This window comes from Brassica napus, chromosome A9, assembly GCF_020379485.1.
Source record: "Brassica napus cultivar Da-Ae chromosome A9, Da-Ae, whole genome shotgun sequence".
NCBI classification, from domain to species: Eukaryota; Viridiplantae; Streptophyta; class Magnoliopsida; order Brassicales; family Brassicaceae; genus Brassica; species Brassica napus.
Genome location: NC_063442.1, coordinates 11,295,157 through 11,316,678, shown reverse-complemented (window position 1 = coordinate 11,316,678; position 21,522 = coordinate 11,295,157). Strand labels below are relative to the sequence as shown.

Genomic DNA, 21,522 nt, shown 5'->3' with positions numbered 1-21,522 from the left:
ATTATCACCCATGTTTATAGTTTTGTCTTTGGGTCAGAATCTCTGTTTATAGTTTAAGCATGACATTTTGTGGTTTAACTTTTTCCTCCATCATTTTCCTGCATATATGTGATGCAGTCTTTTTTGTTCGAACGATGATTCTCTTTATAGAGAATCCTCTATTACAAATGATCTTGGTATATGTTGTTCTAGCTGCGACACTAGCTAATTAACGCGCTTCATACGTAAATGTCTTTAAAGATGAAATTCACATTTATTTGCAAATAATAGCACCAATCAAACTACCAGAAATTTCTAAGGACAATGTTTTACTGTGAAGACTTGAGAGAAATAAATAAACAAAAGAAAATAGAGATCTTATTCACAGCAAACAAAGAAATTTGCTAAGGAAAAAAAAAAGGAAAGAAACCAGATCGATAACATTAAAAGAAAAATGACTAACCTCTTGATGCCGCCTGGGAAGAATAGAGAGATTCTAGCTCTTTCGTTCCTCCAAACAAAAAGATTTAGGTTTATGTTTTCAAAGTTAAAATATCCCGTTCTTCTGGTATTTTTCTTAGATTTCTAGCAACTTGTGGTGTATCTTCTTATCCATTAACCTCACATTCTATGGCTCAGACTTTACAACTCTCCACAGACAACAAGGAAACTACGTAACTGTGTGGTACTCGTCTTCCATATTTGTACTCGCAGCAACTTGTTGTGTGTCTTCTTGCCCATCAATATCATAATCGATGGTTCAGACTTTTCAACTCACCACAGACAACGCTGTACTCGTCTTCCTCTTAACTCTCCACAGAAAAACTCCATATGTTGTGGACCTTCTTGACGCGGACTACGTAGTTTTTTTCTACCTTTCTTTTCTTATCTTCATTGCAGAAATTATTTTCACTCCCTCTTATCAGCCTCTTAGAAACAGTTTTAGGTTTAGGCTGTTATATCTTCTTTTTTTTTGTTAGGCTGTTATATCTATATACATATTATTATTATTTCCTAAGATGATACAATATATAATTGATCAATAATTAAAAAAAAAATTCCCTTTCGATTTGAAGTTATATATATGTTTGTAAGACTCCTCTGCTAAAAGTTCAATACATTTATTTTGACATTGACAAAATGTATTACAAAATAAAAACAAATGCAGAGTATTCCGTATGAATTATGGTAAGAAACATCATCATCCCATATAGCTGAAAAAATTGATGGAGATATTATTTCATACCATATCGAGTTCAGAAGGATCTTGATCATTGACATCAAAGATAATAGCAGCTGTTTCTACCTCATGTGATCTTGCAATGTTTATATTAGCATCAGCAGTGGCAACCGTGTTTGTGTACATATCGTTTGTATCTGCAACCTTCTTTTTAGCATCATCCATTGTATCAGCTTGTTGGCTACAACCTGCTGAATCCTTTCTCAAAGTTTTTTTGGTCTTTTCTCTATGATCACATTTGGCATCTAGCATAACATGCCTTTTCCTGCTGACAAACAACAAATCAAACATTCTTTAGAACGAATGTGCTTAAAGATAGTGCGGTGCGAGCATCCAAAGGTGCCCTTAAATGTAGAAGGTGGATTACATCACTCCACAAGGCCCACCAGATAGCAGGTCCAGTCCATCATAATTAGATATCAGCTCGGCTCCACGAACTGAGCGACGAAACACCAATTCAAACTTTTAGCCGGCTCAAGCAGGCAACTAAAAGCAGATCGTCTCAGCGGCTTAACTCAAACGGCCTAACTGTTCGTCCCGATGGGCTGAAACCAATCAAACAAGGCGACCTAGGGTAGGGTAAGGAGAAGTAACGACCGACTATATAAGGAGACAAAGAGACATCAAAAAAGGGATCTGAAATCAACTACACACACCTTGCGGCTAGAATTAAAGTTTTACTTCTTATTCTTGCCGACTTGTACTTTTATGGTGTCACCAGCTTGTTTCACCGCTTGTTTCCTTATTTGTAAACCGACAAAACTTCTTCTGATCTAATAAAACATCTTTGTTACTAACCCACCGACGAGTTTCGTCTCTCTCACTTGTTTCTGACCAAACTCGGTACAAACATTAGCGACTAAAAATTATATACCGCCACGTAATTATAATTCATTAACTAGTTCATATAGTAAAAACAAATGAAAAGTTCAACTACTAAAAAATAAAAATAAAAATAATAAATATTTTAAATGATGAGCTTAAAAATAATAAAATAGCCAACCAAATATATTTTTTTTTACATGACACAACCAGATTTTATTTATTGTATTGCTTTTTACCAATTAAAAATGAGTATATACCAGTTTGGTTGCTTATAATATACTTTTTTTCCAATTATCATAAAGCCTTAATTTTTTTTTAACATTTTTCTATATTTTTATTAATTGAGTTTAACTAGATGAATATTAAAAATTTGCGATTTATTATTTTTAGAAAACTGGATGCTCTAAGCCAATGCTTCAATTTTGAACTTTGAGGCACGGCTCTGCTTAAAGAGAAACTATAACCTCGATGAAACATTAAAGACAACTAATACCAACACTTGCATACTACTTAAGCTTTGGGTCTGCCGTTTGAATAGAGCTCTGTATTTTTAAAGCAATACACTTTGTATTACCTTTCCATCAATAATCGTTTCTATAGTGGAACCTAAAGGCACTTTTCATTAACCCTGGCTTGAAACCCGTTTTTCCTTGATCAATCTAGCCAATGTTCAAAAGGATATTCTCTCTTACCTGCAATAAAAACCATAAACAACAACTGAGTGATTTTTTTTTTTTTTTGAATGAATGAATGATCGCAAAAAACATCTGTTACAATCAATGCATCGTTTGTGTGGAAATAAATAGAGAGCTATATAAACTTTTACAAAATAATCTACTCGCAAACCAGAGGCTCATGGCAGCCTCGGGTCTCTTGGCGAGTTGGCTCATCTTCCTTTAATCGAGGTGATTAGATCCCTGACCAATTTATCAAGCAGTGCCGCAAGAACTGGTGGAGCCTTTGAAAGCTCTCCCACTCGTCTCCTATTTCTTTCATGCCACAGAGTATAAACTGTTGCCTGGAAGCAGTACCGAAGAATAATGGTAAGAGTTTTATCTTGTAATCCAGCTACCAGGACTAGTAGTAGCTGATTCCACTCGTTTGAGTAATCCACTCCCAAGGATGTTTCGAATAACTTTGCGCCACACTTCTTCTGAATACGAGCATGTGAAGAACAGGTGATCCCTGGTCTCCATAGGATCATTACACAACCAGCATTTTGTTACCGCATGTGAATTCCATTTAAGCATGCGATCACCCGTAGAGAGGCTGTTATTATGGACAGCTATCCATACAAGCATCGCGTTCTTTGGAGTGATTCTTGAAACCATACACCTACCCACCATGGAACCTTGGGAAATACCATTCTCGTTAGGTTCCAGGTTTCTGTTGTGCTGAATCCCGCTTGTATCTTCCAGCACCATTTATCTTCTGATTGCGTTAGACCTCTTGTTCTCATATCAAGAATTATCTTATCTATTTGAACCAGAGAACTTACTCTGTGCCTTTGACCTCTACGACTGAATTGCCATCTCCACAGTTGAATTAATCGGAATACCAAGATCAATACATCCTCTCTCAGCTAGTTTCCGCTCTTGACATTTTAGCTTCATTTGTTTTGTTAAAGACAAGTTCCCTGGAGTTTGATCAAACTCTGCATCATATCAACCATCTGTTAGCTATAACTAAAGAAGATTATTAGCAACGTTGCACAAAAGCAAATCTTCTAAAATCAACCGAAAGGTTGACACAAACTTGTGTGTAGTAGTAAATGTCATCCAACGGGTCAAGATTCTTATTGCAGTCACCAACAAAGAAAGAAGAACCAGCCTTTGAGGATCTAGCAGACAGCCTTCTGCCATAGCAACTACCTTGGACCATACACCCTCTACTATAAAAATAAAACGACAATCATATATATATATAATTTTTTTTGGATAAAGCAATTGAAGCTTTAAGATTGCCTTACATATATACTAACATCAAACACAAATAAATCATTTTAAAGATTCTGAGAATCAGTAAGCCCTCCAAATACAAAGTAGTTCCTCTCAAGTGCAACAATGACGTGACCGGCTCGAGGTGCTTCCCTGAAGTTTCTAGCTGCTTCCATACAAACATATCTGAATTTCGTACTTGACTAGAACTATCTGGAGACATACACACGTACACATTAAAAAAGGTGTGACTCAAGAATGCTTTTCGAACATGTATCAAGGATGTGAACACCGGAGAGCTAAAATTAATCCAATATGAACATTGGAGAGATAATATCCAAATCTTTACTGCCGACTTCAATGATTTTGTTCTTTCTCGTTGAGTAAGCTTGGCTATCTCGTGGAGAGAGAGGCTTCTCATGAGATTAGGGTTTGACAAGACTATGACAGTATGACTCATTTTTTTATGCTAAATAGGAGAAGAAACCGAACCATTTTGTGTGTGTGATAAATGTGTACGTTCGGAGGAGGAAATTGAAGGAAATAAGAACGTGAATTGATGTGATAGTGTGATTTGTTGTTATGGAGAGTTGATATGGTACAAATCCATATTTTTGATTGGATGATTATTTTTTCTAACATGCATATCATTGCCCTTAAAATTTTCCTTTTCTAGTGTAAATTTTCCTTTTCTAACTATTCAATTTTTAGTGTTACAAAAAAAAAAACTATTCAATTTTTATATTGCAAAGTTTATGACTTTAAATATAACAAATTATTGTTTAACAGTCCAATTTAAAAATTCAATTTGGACGTTTTTATTTTTCCCCTACCCCGGATCAGATATATCACAAGTTACGTATATAAAATGGCAGAGAAATAACAATTACGCGTTCTTGGCAGCGTGACTAATAACTAATAAGGTATCCTTTTTCGTTAAAGAAAAGAATACTAACGTAGACTTTGTCCTAAATTATGCAGACTACAGAGGAAAGACTTGCAATGGATCTTCAACATGGTGCAAGTAAATCTGGTCAGTCGTGGATCTTCATAGGGCGGCTCAGGTGATGCAGTTAGGCGTAGGTCTTCATAAGGCAGGTAGTATTGTCGGTTGTCGAATCGTCTATGTAATCTTTCCTATATCATAATTGTAAGATCATAATAAATCAGCGTTAAAAAAAAGACTTTGTCCTAAATTTCACAACATAACTCCGTACCACCAAGTCAACAAAACCATGGTCCATTTATTTCTTCAACACGCTATTTTTCCTTCCTCAAAATTGACCTTAAACAATCTACTTACCTATACATAAAACCATTTCATGCTCCAAAACCAAACCCGTCATCACTACTTCAAAACCAAAACAGAAACACAAAAACAGAGAATATGAGAAAGAGAGGAGAAAACAAGAACAGATTCTTTAGAATCATTACCATGCCTCTAAGAGTTTTAGGCAAGGCTCGTGACCTCTACATGCGAAGCATCACAGGCTGCGCAGCTCGCACTCACTACTCCTCAGCCGATGCCGTCTCCGTTCCCTTTCCGAGAAGCCGGAGCACTTCGTCAGCCTTCTCCTCCACCACCTCTTCGCGGAGGATGTCTTCCGATTTCACCTTCGACGATGACTACAGCGAGCTGGTCAGAGCTGCTTCCGTTAGGAGTTTATGTCATAAGAACGAGATTGACATGATCAGACACCAGCAACTTCAGCAGCGGCAAGAAAATCGCGTTGCGGTGGGAGCGGTTGTGGCTGCAAAAGGCGGTTTGCCAAAGAGCTCGAGTGTAGGGATGCCAATGGCGAGGATTGATGAAGAAAATGAAGAAGAAGGATCATTGAAGAATCAAAAGAAAGGATCTGATTTCTTATACCCTCGTAGCAGATCACACGCGGTTACTATTAGAGGATCCAAGTTTTAATTAACTAATTGCATAACTGTCATTTTAATTTTTAAAGAAGTATGATTTCTCGAAATTTTACGTTGGGGGGGGATTAAGGAGAAGAAAAGAAAATGATTGTGAGGTATACTAGTTACTAGTGTTATAGATTTGTACTAAAAGAAGCTATTGTTAAATATTTTTATACAATAAATCGTATTTTTGGTAAAGAACCTGATATTTTCTTTTGAAGAACAATCATCATGATCCCTGTTGCCGAATTTGATACCTACAATAGAGTTTATATATATATATATATATATACTCTCTCTGTTTCATAATAGATGATGTTTTGAAGAGTTATTGATGTTTCAAAATACATGATGTTTGATATTTTTAATTAGTTTAAAGTTCATTGAAAACTGTGTGACCAATAATGTTTTATAGTATTTTTGATGATTGGGTGGATTAGATTTATTTAATATTTTTAGTGTTACTTTTTAGGAAAATGTGTATGTCTTAATTTTTGTGTCTTCATCCAAAACATCAACTATTTTGAAACAGATGGAGTATATATCAATAAAGAAAGACAAAAATTGCAGCTGAAATAAAACATAGAACAAACTTATTTTTGTTTTATGTAATTGACTTTTCTAAACCAAGAAAATCAAATGACTCGAAGTCTCGAACAGAACTAATTAACGTTATTTTTGGTTTTAAGATGTATTTTCTTGGAGAAGGTGGACCAGAATCTGATTTCAGGTGGTAGAAATTAGTTTTTAAAGTATGAAACATATGCAATTTAAATATATAAACTACATATTTTACTATGAATATGGGGTGATTGGTAGTTGCTGTAGGTGCTGTCCACAGCCCTATTTATTTCTACAGCACCAAATTCAGAGCAATCAAGCTTTAAATTATTTTTTAAAACCACAGCTCTTAAAATAACCTACAGCTGTACAAGTGCTCTGCAGAGCCAAATATCCAAAGCAATTTTTTAGTGCTTTCAATAAAATTCTACAGCAATAAATTCTAAAGCCACAGCAAAAAATCTACAGATTTTTTTCTACAACAAAAATTTTAAAGCTACAGCCATTACCAATCGGACCCATAACTAGTCTTTTCTTAAAGAATAAAGCAAGTTTTTATATTAGGAAATAAGTTAGAAAAGCGTTGTTGTAACGCCTAAATCAAGGGAAATCAATGAAGTACTGAATTCTTGTTTACAAATATATAAACTTTTGACAAAGATTTTAAAATATACCATTTTTCGTGTTTCAGGTTGCACTTTTATATATTTCAATATTGAGTTGTTGTTTACACACACTCGTGTCTTCATGTTCTGGTAGCAAACTTAAATAAAATCATTTATTTTGTTCTGCCATTTAATATAGCAGACCAACAGGGCAACAGGGTGTGGTTGTGTCACTGTTGATAGTTCTTCTGAAACATTAAATTCGCTTTGTCTTCACTTTGGCTTAAGTCATATATATGTTCACCAGACTTTTTTGTCGCATTAATAAAATGAAACTACCAACCACTGATTTTCATAACTTCATTTACTGACTACCTGCATATACGTAATAGACTTGCTGCCGACTTTTTTTTTTTTTTTGAACTTAATTTCATATTGCTGCCGACTTTGTGAGACTTGTTATAGCTTATATATTTATGGGTTCATCTGAATTTAAGCCTTCTGAATTCTATACAAGTACCTAGTAGGTTAATAACTACAATTTCGACAGAAAAAAAAAAGAACACTAATGTAATGTATTCTTCTTCACATTATTCTTCAATGTTATCTTTGTAATTTCAAAACAAAAATTCTAATAATTTTACAAGATAATATAACCTTTTAATGACGATAAGTATATTTATACTGTTGGGTGTACCAACAACATATACACTGAGACAATGTACTCCGATTCTGCATATAAGCAACCAAATAAAATAAAGCTTGCCTTAGGAAAGAAGTGCTTCAACTTTAGTTGCCACTTTAGTTTCCAATATGTTAAATTCAGTAACATGATATAATATTTACCTGCTTTGGTGTAATTTCACGGGTGGCAAAATTTTCTACAACTAATTATTGCATAAAAAATAGTAAAAACGCATTGAACAATTTTTAAAAGTAAGACACTTGGGAGCTACGAAAAAGAATGATATTCCATTAGTAAGATACAACCGTCACAACCTATAAAAGAGAAATAATCAATCATTCATACGTTTAAAAAACACAGACACAACAAAACTCGCCACAAGGTTCATCTCTTTAGTGTCTTTTTCATTTTCTTTTGGACGTCATTTCTTGTGATAGAGAATCAAACTGGAACTATGAACATTTGGTTTCTCCTTTAACCGGAGGAGCTCTGTAGTATGCAGGCACAGTCGCTGGGAAAAACATCTGCCTCACTCCTTCCGCCTTTATTATCGGAAATATTATCCCCGATGCTCCCTGCCATTTTCGTGTTAAGATCATGCAACTTTAAAACAAGAAATGATTAAATAGAACAATGTAATTCGTACCGAGATCAATTTGGCTCCAAGCCACATGCGTTTTGGGGAAGGGAACGGGATCAACAACCGTATGACTCCATAAACCGCAACCGCAAAGAAATGGCAGACAAGAGTCAACGGTCGAGGGTTCAAACCCGAAAGCAAAGACACTGGTCCGCTCGTGCACATACCGCCAAGGCTCAGATAATCAAAACAAGCTTCCCTCATCTCGTTTCTTGCTTCATCTTTTGACGAGCAGAACACTTTGTAAAGCGCATTCGCAAGGGTGTTGATCGTTGACGCCACTGGCTGCAAAGTTATATAACTTTCAGACAATGTTTCACAGTTACACAACAACAAGAAAACTTAATATCTCACCTTCCGTAGAGTGTAAAAAGACTCGAGATATTTGCAGAGACTGGACCCGTCACTAAGGTCACGGAGCGGTCTAAGGAGATTACGCAGGACAACAATGTCGGATAACGCAACCGTCATGCCTCCACCTGTTAACGGATGACGCATGTTGAATGCGTCTCCCATTAACAAAGCTCCTGGAGTAGGGTAAGGAGAAGCCGGCATGCTTCTGTTGGGCATGGACTTGATGTTTCCTTTGTTAACCGCGGCGATGAAAGAGTCATAGACCTCATGAGGCATCTACAACACACCAAGTGTGTTACCAAACAGAGAGATTAAAGTGCACAGAATGATAAAAGTAGTCATTTACCTGAGGAGCCACAACGGTTTTCAAATAGTTTTCCATTTCACCGTTTGCTATAGAAGGCACTTTCTGACCAGGGACGTCGACCAGACACCGGACCTCTGTGCTGCTGATTGGATACATCAAGATTGGTGATGGATCTGCTAGGACGACGTGTCCGTGGTTTGCGTATGGGAGGTTGCAGTTCTCTAGGACCAAACCCACAAAACAAGAAGGTACATCGACCTGCGTGAAGGTAACACATACATATACTAACTTGTCAAGCTAACTTGTAGAATAACAAAGACAGAGAACAATACTAAAGAGCATGTTAACCTGAGGATTGCATAGAGAGCGACGAAGATTTGAGAAGCAACCGTCACAGACTATAGTCAAAGCTGCGAATGCTGTTGATTCCTCTCCTGCTTTGTTCTTATATCTCACACCTTTGATTGTTCCATTCTCTTCTAGAAGAGAAACAACTGTTCCTTGCTCTAACTGAACACTGTTGAGTAAATCAGTTAAAAACAGCCATTAGCATTACTCGTAAGAGTGGCTACCAAATATATTGCCTCATAACAAAAAATAGAGCAGTGATTCAAATAATGTTCTATGCATCTTCGTTTAGTTATAACGTAAACTAATACTATTTGTAAAACGTACTTGGGAAGTGAAGCAGCTTTCTCACGCATTCTTTGAATAAAGCGTCCATTGTGAAAGCTCCTTCCAGATACATCTGTGTGAAACTTCTCCAAGGGGTAAGCTAAGCGAATGCGTTTCCCATTCTTGAAAAGTGCATAACCATACACTCGCTGAGCATCTATCTCCTCCACGCAATCTGTAGATTAGCACCCATGATGTCATATTGTAATGGATGCGAGAAGATAGTGCATAAACAGATAGATAAACAAAAAAAAAAGAAAACACCAAGATTCGGCATTTTGTACTATGTTAGAGCTATAAGAACTAAAGGTATTTTGAACTATGTTAGAGCTATAAGAACTAGGCATGGGCGCTCGGGTACCCGTTATTACACAAGTGAAACCGCGGTCTAGATATATAACATGCCATTTACTACAAAACATCTACATAGTTCTCAAATAAATAAGTATGTCCTTACCTTCAATACCCAACTCAAGTAACTTGAGATAGCCACCAGGTTGTAAAAGCTCCCCAACAATACGATCCGGCTCCGATAAATCTCTTTCAATCACATGAACTCGACGATTATCCTACAACATATAAACACTTGTCTCTTTCAATCACATGTCTTTAATCAATTAACTTCTCAAAATTCAAAACATAGAGAAAACGTGATAATGACCTTTCCAAGAGTGTAGGCCAGAGCCGAACCAGCGACTCCGGCACCAACAACGATAACATCAGAGACTGTATCTCCGACGCTAACGTTCAGGGATCCGACGGTTGAGGTGACGGTCCGATCGTGATGGATCTTCGAAGTTGTAGAGTCTAGTTTATTACTGTTCCGCCTCGGCTTCACGAAAAGTGCGTAGAAAGCGAAGACGGAGGTGACTAGAACGAAGGAGATCACGAGAGGCGAGAGCCAACCGAGTAATTGAGGCTCCATCATCGTCGTTACCATTAACAGAAAAGTTTCGATTTCTCAGCGGAGAGAACGAGAAAGGAGATGTGTCACGAGACTTTTGCTTTGGTTTTTCTATTTTCTAATTTTTATTTGACTTTTTTGATTTGTTTTGTTTTAACTTTTACGCAAACGCCAAGTTAATTTACGCTGGCAATTTGTATTAGGACAGGACATCCCGTTCAAATACTTATGCTGGCCAATGGTATTCTCTGATTCGCAGACTACAAAATAAGATAAACTACACCAACTAACCATAAAACAAAACTAAAGATAGCATAAATAGATTATTTTTTTTAAGAAAGTTTTAACGCAAATAAAAAGTTTGCAAAATTTTGGACCAGTTTTCCTTTCTGGAATTGTTGGAAAACTATAACTAGTTTTGAAAATATAATAGTTTGTTTATAAACGATTTTATGGTGATATGTCACTGATTTTTCATTTCTTCATTCTTTTCCCCCAAAACAATAATCTTCTTTTTCAAGTCACTTTTCAATTATTCTCATACGTATTGTAATTATTAAGATTTTAGATTCTAAAATGTGTATATATATAACTGTATTTGGTTACAAAATAAATTATAAATAATTTTATTTGTATTTTAATATTTGTAGGAATATGTTAGGGATATATAATCGATGAAGCAATTTTTTTGTTTAAGAAAGAACGCCTATTTTATTTTTTTGCTACAATTTCTGGTTTGTTTACAGAGACAAGTAATCAAGATGAAGTTCGCACGAGAAAATAATTTAAACAACAATGCTGTTGAAGGTGACCCTAGAATTATTTTCAGAAGGCTGGACGTTAAGAGAAATGATGGAAATATACTCTAAACAGTTGGAACAAAGTGTACAAAAGTTATCACCATTCAAATTTGAGAACCCGGTTCTCTAGGGAGAATACTCAACCCTTGGCGAGACAAGAAGAACACGCCACAGATTTCAAACTAATGTTTGACCAATGCAACCCCTGGACACTCGAGCTGGAAGAGAGAGCATGACCCGTGAACTCCTGCAACAAGTGGATAGCCAACTGAAGGAGTGACCATCTAAACACGGACCGTAGGTAGATGATGATAACTCAGATACAGACACGAACACCTAAATGCAAGAGACATATGTGGCCAAGAAATCAGCAAAAACTACCTACAAGGAAGAGGTTTTATCCAAGAAATTTAAAGTAGTATGTGCATTAATCGAAAGACTCCTTGGTGTTGCTCTCCCAATCAGGAGGAGTGCTCAGAATTCCTACGTGGATACTCCATTCTTGGACAAGATCGCCTTGATCGAGATGCCAAAGATTTTTTTTCAAAGCATGAGAATGTATAACAGGACCAATGATCCTGATAATCATGTATCACAGTACGAACAAATGATACTCATTATAGCTATCCACAAGATTTGTATCCAGAGTCTGGATCACTTCTCAACAACAGAAACCTGGGAATGCATTCTGATTAAGCGACATGAGATTTATTGGCATCAGATTGGTTGGTATGCTCAGGGAATTCCTAGAGATTCATTCATGGTTTGGTTGGCTCTAAAGAAAAAATTATCTACATGAGTTCGTATGAGACAGGGGATATCATCCAAGAGTGTGTATTTTGTGGAGATTGAGATGAGAGTAGAGATCACCTCTATTTCGCTTGTCTTTACACTTACACAATATGGACGACCCTTGTGGCAAAGCTTCTTGGCTCCAGGGCTACTCCAGATTGGCCAGACACAGTTTCACTTCACTGCTGCTGCGCCCAATCGTAGTTCGTACCATTGAGAAGACGATCCCTAACAAAATTATTTATCTGAATTATCATGGCACACATAGGCTGTAGGGGCAATAAGTGAACATTCAAATTAGACGTCTATCTCACTCTTCAACTCATAGCTATAAAAACCAGAGTTAACGAGATCACATTCAACCACATTAAACTGCTAAGAGATAGCAACTGCGAACACCCTTGGGCCTTTTTAACCCTAGGATGTGATGAGTCGATATCGAGGTGCCAAGCGACTCTATCGATAAAAGCTCTTTAGTGTCATCAGCTTGTTATCCCTGGCGTACTTTTGATCCGTTGAGCGAGAGCCTTTCCACACAGGATTCCCGGATCACTATGATTGACTTTCTTCTCTGTTCTACAAGTCGGTCTCACAGTCAGACATACTTATACCATTACACTTACGAGCAGAATCTTTGCTTGAGCCTACCTTCGCACACTTCAGTTACTCTTTAGGAGGCATCGGCAAGCGTAGATGGCTGCTTGAAGGACCTGCATCTTTTCTTTTTGTTTTCATACGAGTTCTATAGTGATTTAAAGTTATAAACTTATATTGCTTACAATTTGTAAATGCTCGTCATTCATTTGATTAATCAATATAAAATTTAATCTAAAAATCCAATTTTGTTGTTGTTTATGTCTCATATGCCATTTTGGTAATTAACTAATTACACATCATTTCAATGTTTACTAAATATTATATACTTTACATATATTTTTACATAACTGCCGAATATATTTTAATATTTACAGAAATAGTCATGTTTTATATTTAAATAAAAACTAATAATATTTAATATTTACAAAACTATCACTTCTTTCCAGTTATATAAGTTCGTTTATATTTTAATATTTTCAAACATACATTTTATCTTTTTCTGTTTACAAAATTGTTATATATCTTTAGGTATTTGCAAATATACTCCATATCTATAATATTCATGACTCCTTGTGTTTTGTATTTATAAAAGTATCACATATATTTCAACATTTACAAAAAAAAACGTATATGTTTTATTAGTTTTGTAACTACCCCGACTTTTTAAAACTTACAAAAATAAATACATTATTTCTTTGGTATTTATTAAAAGTACCTTGTTTTTTAATTAAGTCTAAGTTGATTTATGTACATCATAATATTTAAATTTTTTTATCTACAATACTAATATATCTGTTTTAAGTGGTTTTACCCAAAACCAAAGTATCAAACTAAACTGAACCAAGAAGAAACAAATCCGAACCAAATTTCATAAGTTGCCAAAATGAATTAGTTTTCTGAAATTATGAACTAAAGACAAACTAAGAAATGAATGGTTATCCGAATACCTAAAATACAATTTGTACCAAAATATTAGTTATATTTTATTTTGAAACAATAAATATCTACAAATAAAATTTACAAATTGAACGTTTATATGTGTAAATAGCTAAAATTAACTAAAACTTTGAAATTCCCATTAATTCAATATTGTTATCTAAAATAATTGAAATTATCTAATTTATCTGATATTTTAATGTGAACTAGATCTTAACCCGTGCCTTCGCACGGGTATTTGTTTTTAATTTTTATAAACATTTAAAAGTTAAATACATATATTATTGTACTAATTAAATTAGAAGATGCTAAATAATTAAATATAACTGAGTTAATTTTATTATTCTGAAAATTTTAAACGATTTTGATTAATTTAATTTTTAATAAACCAATAAATTAATCTGATCATTGAATCTATTTTATAGTTTTTTTATAGATTGCAAAATTGTTTTATTGATTTTTTGAATAAATGAATGATTGCATATCTTTTAAATTTATTAGGTAGCTAAATATTAGGCAGCTAAATATTAGGTAATTTTATAACAATTTTTACTTAAATTGCTATTTATAAGGTCAGTGGCATTGGATGGTAATTATTGAGGAAAACTTAGGGTTAAGATTTATTTGTACTTCAGTTTTAATAGTTTAGATAACCCTAACAACATGATTCTTTAGTCCAAATGTTCTGATATTTTATTCAAACAACCAAATTTTCAAATATATTATCCAAATTATATGAAACAACCCAAAAAAAAACGGAACCAAACGTGACATGATTTTTTGGGTATTAGCCTTTTAATTTTATTTCTCGAACCAAACCAAAAATGCTAGAAAACTTACATAAACTGAATAACCACAAACCGGAAAAGATACAAACTAAAACAAAATTTTACATATGCCATACAGTAAAAGGTTTTCGAATGTTGAACCCAAATTAAGAGCACCGGCAACGGCCAAGAGACCATATGGATTTTTTTTTACCAAATATAACTATTATTTTTATGTGACTTAATTATTCAATTAAGTTTAAATTAAAATAAAATTTAGAATGACCATTTGTGTATATAGTCTCTTATGAACTTTTCATGATTTTCTCAGTTAAGAACATATTCTGAACTTTCTTTTTTATTGTTCTTTTTCTTATTTTTAACTATTTTTTTTAATTTTTAATAGCTAAAGTATTGTCTCACATATCAGAAATGTTGGTGCTCTATAAAGTTCCAATATCTGAATCTGAGCCCAAGTGCTATCACAAACTTTATCTGGTCACTGTAAAATAATTTTTTTTTCCTCAAATTGAAATTATATTGATCAAATGGGCCTAGCCGGCCGAAGCCCAAATTCACCGGATTACAAACCAGAAAACCCAAATAACAGGTGGGCAACAAAAAGAAACGGCCGAAGCCCAAATAAGAAACATGGCCCAAGGCCCACAACCAGCGACGCCGGGCTTGCTCTGGACGCGCGGGAAGGAGGCAGAGCCGAACACGCGTAAGAATCTGGCTCATCCGCCTGCCACGTGTCGCCTGCCTCAACTTAGACCCTCCATCCTCGCACAGCCACCGACGCTTTCCACCGTCACACCTTTTCCGCCGGAGCTCCGCGCCTACAGAGCCTCCGCGCCATCGGACTTCTTCGACGCCTTGTCTTCCCGTCGGAGAGTTCAATCGTTTGAAACGAGATCTCTTCCGCCTATGAATCACCGGAAACCCTAGACAAGCACGCCGAGAACCACCGCTAACCTCCTCTTCAAACAAACACAACCGTCGCCGGAGATCTTCTTCTTCTTAAGATCTCAACCGCTGCGACCCAAGACACACCTCAACCTTCAAGAACTCGAAACCCTAAACTCAACCCAAAAGACCTGGGATTCCACAACGACAGCGCGGAGCTTTGTTAGCCTCCACCCTCCGTGACCAAAAGCCGGCGAAGAAGGAGCTGATTGAGCCTCCTCTTCCCGGAAGCTAGAGCGGCGTCGGTAGAACTGAGAAAGCCTCCACCCTACCCCGCGACAAGACCGGCGATGATGGATCTAGGTTAGCCTCCATCTCCCGGGTAGAACGACTGCAACATGCACGCCGCTCCATCTCCACCGCGAACCTTCAAAACGGCCGCGTCGTTACTCCAAAAACCGACTCTCCTCTAATGGAAAACCTCGGCTTTAGAGCTCCGACAAGGCAACCGTTGACGGATCTGTGAAGAGGAAGCGATAAGGACCACAAACCAAGAAGGAAAACAAGGCTCCGGTGACGGCACGGACGCTCACGCACCGGCCGTACGCCGGAGTAGATCTCGCTTCTCTCTCTTCTCTCGCTTCTCTCTCTTTGACGATCGCTGTAAAATAATTTATTTTCATAATTCTAATAATATTCATTTCCATATTTTAAATGATACTCCCTCTGTTTCACAATATATGATGTTTTACTTTGATGCACAAATATTAAAAAATTTAGTTTCCTCTAAAAAAGCAACTTTAAAAATATGTTTTAAAAATAATTCAACCGATTATAAAAATGACTGAAAAATCTGATTGGCTACACAGTTTTCCGTATAGCTAAAAATAATATAAAAATATCAAAACATTATCTATTTTGAAACAAAAAATATCTTCTAAAACATAAAGGGGGGGAGTATAGAGTTTGATAAAATAAGAAAAATACAAAGGTAGCCTAAATATCAAAATTCTATTAAAAAAATATAAATTTAATTTTTAAAATATCAAAATTATATATTTTTTTTAAAAAAATTCTTCATATTCAACAAAAAAAAAATCCAAAGGTAACCTAAATACTCATTTGATACCTAAAAATAACTTAAAAAAATACTATCCAATTGCATGATTCAGATTGCGTCAATACCAGAAACGATTCAAAATACGTAATAAGGTTATTATGGGATAAACAATTAAATACCTACTCATGTTTTCGTAACAAGTAATACAATTATTTAAGCAAAAGAAAACAAGTAATACAATTGCTTCTTTTTTTTTTTTTTTTGTAACACAATACAATTGCTTCTATTATCCATTTTAAAGTATAAATTTCTGAGGTAGTCACCTATAAAGGATGGTGCCGGGCGTAGGTGTAAAGTATTTTGTAAGATGGGATGTAAATGAATAGTACGTGACATCTATTACTACTACCACTAAACTATGGCCGTTTCTTGGCCCAACGTTTATAATCAGTTAGCCAACTGTCAATTATCTACTGAATGCAAGCTAGAGTGTCCAAAACGAGCTCTGCGCTATGAGACAAAACATTTCTTAAATTATATTGCCTTTCTTGTCTTTTTGAGTTTTGTATTCGATCTCAAGTTTAGACTTAAAACGACAAGAATAAAATAATTTTGTTTGTTCTCATACAAAATGTCAAAAATTATCACATCATTTCAATCTCCAATGATATGTTGGATTAATTTACTATAGGTGGAAGAACAAACAAAAGAAAGAATGATCTCACTTTAAACAAACTTAAGACAAAATTAAACGCTTTTTAATATCATAATGTATTGATTCTAGATTAGTAGGTGACTGAAAAGTGAAAACCCCAACTTGAAAAAAATAAAATATCTTTTTCGGTCAAAATAAAATATCTTTGATACCAAAATTTTTTTACTACCGAGTTTAATACTTGCTTACAAACTATTCTTCCAAAAAAAAATATTGATAATGTTTTATGAAAATTAAAAATCTCCAAAATTCAAAAAATAAATCTGCAAAATTTACTAATTTTATTTTAAGTTTCAAAATAAAAATATAATTATCATGGATACTTTAAAATTAAAATATAAAATATAAAATTTTAGTTTTATTTATAATATCAAATTTAATATATTGTCTGAAACTTAATACTAATTTATTTATTTTCATTCAAAATTAAGTTTTTCTACAATTTAAAATATCATCCAAAGTTTAGTTAGTTTTTTATTCATAAAATTTTAAAATTAAATTAGATATTTTCAAATATTTTTTATGAGTTTAGAATTTTTTTCAGTTGAAATCTATTACACCCTCTGTTTTTAAAAAAAAATGCATATTCTAGACTTTTCACATATATTAAGAAAACTCATTACATATACATTGTTTTTTGTGAATAACAATTTTTCATAACTTTTGACCAATAGAAATTCAATAAACACCATTAATTTTTTTGAAACTTATAATTTTTCATAAAATCATACATTGAAAAAGTAAAAAATATATCTTTTTGAAACAAATTTTTTTTCCAAAACATACATCTTTAAAGAACGGAGGGAGTAATATTTATGATTATAATTAACATAGTTTGATAATCAAAATGAACATTATTTTAAAGTTAGTGTATTAAAATGAAAAAAATTATTAGTTGAAGTATTAAACTGAATACTAAAAAGTTTAGATATTAATAAGCTTAACAAAATTTGGTTGACATATTTTTTTGGATATTTCTCCCCAAACTAGCTTGTATTTTTCGACAACCATATGTTTTATTTTAGAGTTTCAAAAGTGAAATAAATTTCAAGAGATATGTTACATATATATACATATATTTATTTATTTATTTTTCCAAACAATGCCCTTATAACTTCTGCAATGGCTGCATCAAAAGAGTGTATCTTCTTCTTAAAGGCCTTGAAGCCTAGAGAGAAAGCAAACAAATAACAAAAATAATTAGTATTTTCGGGACGAATCAAAAGAGAATGGATTTGTCGGATTTAGAATACAGCGATGCGGGAGAATCAGGTTGGACAATGTACTTAGACCATTCTTCTTCTGTTACATTGCATCATTTTGATGATGACAATGGAGTAACAAAACAAGAACATGATGATGATTCTTCCATGGTGTCGGATGCATCATCCGGGCCTCCTTATTACTCTGAAGAGGCAGTCCCTGAGGATCCCCTCCAACAAAACACACAATATTGGTGCAAGAGCAAAATCAAGAACAAGAAGAAAGTTCATGAAGAACAAGGATATATTGAGCGATTCAATTCTTGCCTTGATGACACAGCTTCTTCATTGGTATTGTTTTACAAACTTGTCATGTCAATATACTTAGAATCTTTTCTTAATTCTCAGGGCACATTGTTCCTTGCTATTTGTTAACATTATCATTAAAAAAAAAAAAGAGTTCTTACATATTTCGTTTCAACTAAATTCATTTGTCTCAGTTATATCATTATAGTCTCAACTTTTGTAAACTTATGTATATAGGCAACTGGAAAAGAAGTATCAGCATATAAGAAACATCGAGATCAATACCAACAATTAGATTATTTCTCCCAAAGCTACTCCACAAGAAGAATAATCAAGGTTATTAGTTATTACGACTTTGGCTTCTAAAAATTAGTGTATGCCAAATATTTTTTTTAATTTTTGTGTTTTTTTAACTAAAAGAAAAGTTGTGTTTAATTACATCACCGCATCTGAGAAAAAAATCTTAATTTTTAGTATGATAATTTCCTTGAATCAGTTTTCTAATATTATGTTTCTTTGCAGGGAAAATATGAATCGGGTTTCCTACAACAAGCTTTCCCGGTTGAGAAATTTGCATCGGATCATCAAGGTTATGGTATGTTCATTGCTTACTGGCCATTAATTAATATAACTATTAGACATAATGATGCATAAAAATCGCATACATTAGTCAATTTACTTAATTAGTTATTGTAGATATGTTGTAATGTAAACATCCTTTGGAAAGTATATTGTGGATCCAGTTAGTCACATTCCTATATTAAAATAATGCATTTTAAAAATTTATGATGTTTCATGCATGTATGAGTATAAATGTATGCATGTATAAGTGATTTCTTTTCTTTTGTCCACGTATAAGTGAATTCTTTGCTTGGCTATATGTGTGTTTTTGCAGGTGGCAGTAACCAGATAAAGAGAACAAGATAAAAAATGGTGGATATTTATTATTTTATTTCATCTCTTGAACAGAGAACACCTTCTTCCTTTGAGTATGTTGGCTATATATGTCTTTAAGAAAACCATGTGGGTTTCTCCATTTTTTTCTTGATAATGCCCATACTATGTTGTTATTTTTTTCACTTTTTCTCGATTTTGCAACTATCAAGTTATTTTCCTTAACAAATAAAAAATGTAAGTAACGTTTGAAACCAAAAATCGTTGAATGCAAAAAAAAAAATTGGATGATAAAAAACAAAGAACAGAAAACTTGGATTAATCTTTTGGGTTATTGACTTATTTCATAGCACGATAAATAAGTTTGAGAAAAGATAAATAAGTTTGTAATAGGATATTGATAGTACGTATTGTATAGTTCAGCTTACCATCGGTTTAGTGTGGTATAGTTTCCTTTCTGTTAAACCACTTATGTATAAATACAGACCGTACCGTTGAACATATTTCAGAGTAACTGGAGATATTCTGTTACAAACTCATATTCGTCAATAGTTTGCATTGCATCTAAGTATCTAACCAACTTGGAACATTAAGAGAGGTTTTATGTCAATAATTTGCCATGTCAGGCTACGGTAGAGGTATAGATTGTCCTAATTAGTACAAGTAGATTTCGTAATTCGTAAAACTCCAACAAAAATACGTCTTGACTCTCGAAATCAGATGAATATTGATTGATGATAAGGGCAATTAATCAAAGAAGAAGTAACAGTACATTGATTGAACATGTAAACATAGCTACCATTTCTACTTATTTACTACTTTAAGTTTCGTACTCTCATTACTTGTACATTCCTACACAGCTGGTCATGGACCCTTCTCATTATTGTACACCTTTCTGTGTACTAGTGGTTACATTTAATTGTTTTTATATAAAGCATGTTATGCAAAGTCAGATTTATATTATTCTTTACTTGTAACATCTTTTTTTTTTTGAAAAATCTTTGATTGTAACATCACAAAGAACTTCGAAGCTGTTTCTTTTTTTTTTGGAAAATATTTTAGAAAAAAGAAAATATGTTTCTTGACTGTTCGAACTTGTGAAATAATTTAAACAAGATTTTGATTTGCGCGTCTACGCTGGTGTATTTTTAACAAAATATGATGCTATTTTTTATGTCACTATTTAGGGTTGGATAAGAAAACTCGAATTCGAAGAATCGAACCGATCTCAATTCGAATAAGTAGTACCAAATCCGAACCGAAATTGATTAAATATTTGAATTATTCGAAATTTTGGTATTTGAAGAACTGAAACCTAATCCGATCCTAACCGAAATATTTTGGGTATCCAAAATAGATTTATATACTTATATATTAATTATTTTTAGATTTAATATATATATATATATATATATAAACATCCAGAATATATATGATACTTTTAAGTTTGTTTAAATACTTGAAAATATATAAAAATAATCAAATATAAATATCTAAAATAGTTAAAAATACTCAAAACTCCAATAATGCTTAAATAATTATCAATTATCTATCTAAATATTTAAACCAAACCAATTTATATGTCAAGTTAGGTACTCGGACATATGTTATTCAAATTTATATGTAATATATTCTATTATTTATAAATTTTTAAGAAATTAAAGCGTATAATAAATTTATTTATTTTTAAATAATTTAACTTGGTTATCCAAATCCGAACCGAATCCTCAAAGATCTGAACCGAACACGAAATCCCAAATAGACCCGAAACAAACCGAATGCCCACCCCTAATCACTATTATATATCCTATATGTGTCACCATATGTTACAAAAATATGTATTATCATATAATTAATGGTATTTTATACGTACCATCAAATAAATTTTCTTATAATTAATAATATTTTATATGTACAATCATATAAA

The 21,522-nt window shown here is 33.6% G+C and overlaps 4 protein-coding genes and 1 long non-coding RNA gene across 9 annotated transcripts in view; 2 read left to right on the top strand and 3 right to left on the bottom strand.

Annotated features, from left to right (window-relative positions):
* LOC106433696 (probable disease resistance protein RXW24L) overlaps positions 1-994 on the bottom strand; it is a 30,938-nt gene extending 29,944 nt beyond the window's left edge. Inside the window, exon 1 of one of the 5 annotated variants that reach the window (XM_048739901.1) lies at positions 443-994. The gene's annotated coding sequence lies outside the window, so the exon portion shown is untranslated. The remainder of the gene's footprint in view (positions 1-442) is intronic. The other 4 variants (XM_048739902.1, XM_048739900.1, XM_048739899.1 and 1 more) reach the window with 4 other exon arrangements.
* A 3,795-nt stretch (positions 995-4,789) lies between these two features.
* Positions 4,790-6,087, top strand: LOC125577861. The gene has a single exon (XM_048739903.1). The coding sequence runs from the start codon at positions 5,369-5,371 to the stop codon at positions 5,897-5,899; it is 531 nt and encodes a 176-aa protein (XP_048595860.1). The 5' UTR covers positions 4,790-5,368; the 3' UTR covers positions 5,900-6,087.
* Positions 6,088-8,008: 1,921 nt separating this feature from the next.
* Positions 8,009-10,734, bottom strand: LOC106366599 (squalene epoxidase 1). The gene is made up of 8 exons (XM_013806249.3): positions 10,378-10,734; positions 10,174-10,285; positions 9,717-9,891; positions 9,390-9,558; positions 9,081-9,299; positions 8,735-9,010; positions 8,387-8,665; positions 8,009-8,315 (listed from the first exon to the last, which is right to left on the bottom strand). Exons 1-8 carry the CDS (start codon positions 10,654-10,656, stop codon positions 8,193-8,195), a joined length of 1,632 nt encoding a protein of 543 aa, XP_013661703.2. The 5' UTR covers positions 10,657-10,734; the 3' UTR covers positions 8,009-8,192.
* A 4,160-nt stretch (positions 10,735-14,894) lies between these two features.
* LOC125577860 lies at positions 14,895-18,580 on the bottom strand. The gene is made up of 2 exons (XR_007316269.1): positions 18,447-18,580; positions 14,895-18,361 (listed from the first exon to the last, which is right to left on the bottom strand). It is a non-coding gene; the product is annotated as an uncharacterized LOC125577860 (long non-coding RNA).
* Positions 18,213-19,856, top strand: BNAA09G14630D (protein SOB FIVE-LIKE 6). The gene is made up of 4 exons (XM_013803911.3): positions 18,213-18,746; positions 18,939-19,037; positions 19,224-19,296; positions 19,597-19,856. The coding sequence occupies exons 1-4, from the start codon at positions 18,423-18,425 to the stop codon at positions 19,626-19,628; spliced, it is 528 nt and encodes a 175-aa protein (XP_013659365.1). The 5' UTR covers positions 18,213-18,422; the 3' UTR covers positions 19,629-19,856.
* The last annotated feature ends 1,666 nt before the right edge of the window (positions 19,857-21,522 follow it).

Coding starts and splice junctions, on each gene's coding strand:
- LOC125577861 (XM_048739903.1), top strand. CDS start 5,369: ATGAGAAAGAGAGGAGAAAACAAGAACAGATTCTTTAGAATCATTACC.
- LOC106366599 (XM_013806249.3), bottom strand. CDS start 10,656: ATGGTAACGACGATGATGGAGCCTCAATTACTCGGTTGGCTCTCGCCT. Junction 9,300..9,389: donor GCTCTCTATGCAATCCTCAG/GTTAACATGCTC, acceptor ACCTTCACGCAG/GTCGATGTACCTTCTTGTTT. Junction 9,011..9,080: donor AAACCGTTGTGGCTCCTCAG/GTAAATGACTAC, acceptor GGTGTGTTGTAG/ATGCCTCATGAGGTCTATGA.
- BNAA09G14630D (XM_013803911.3), top strand. CDS start 18,423: ATGGATTTGTCGGATTTAGAATACAGCGATGCGGGAGAATCAGGTTGG. Junction 18,747..18,938: donor ATGACACAGCTTCTTCATTG/GTATTGTTTTAC, acceptor TTATGTATATAG/GCAACTGGAAAAGAAGTATC. Junction 19,038..19,223: donor CCACAAGAAGAATAATCAAG/GTTATTAGTTAT, acceptor GTTTCTTTGCAG/GGAAAATATGAATCGGGTTT.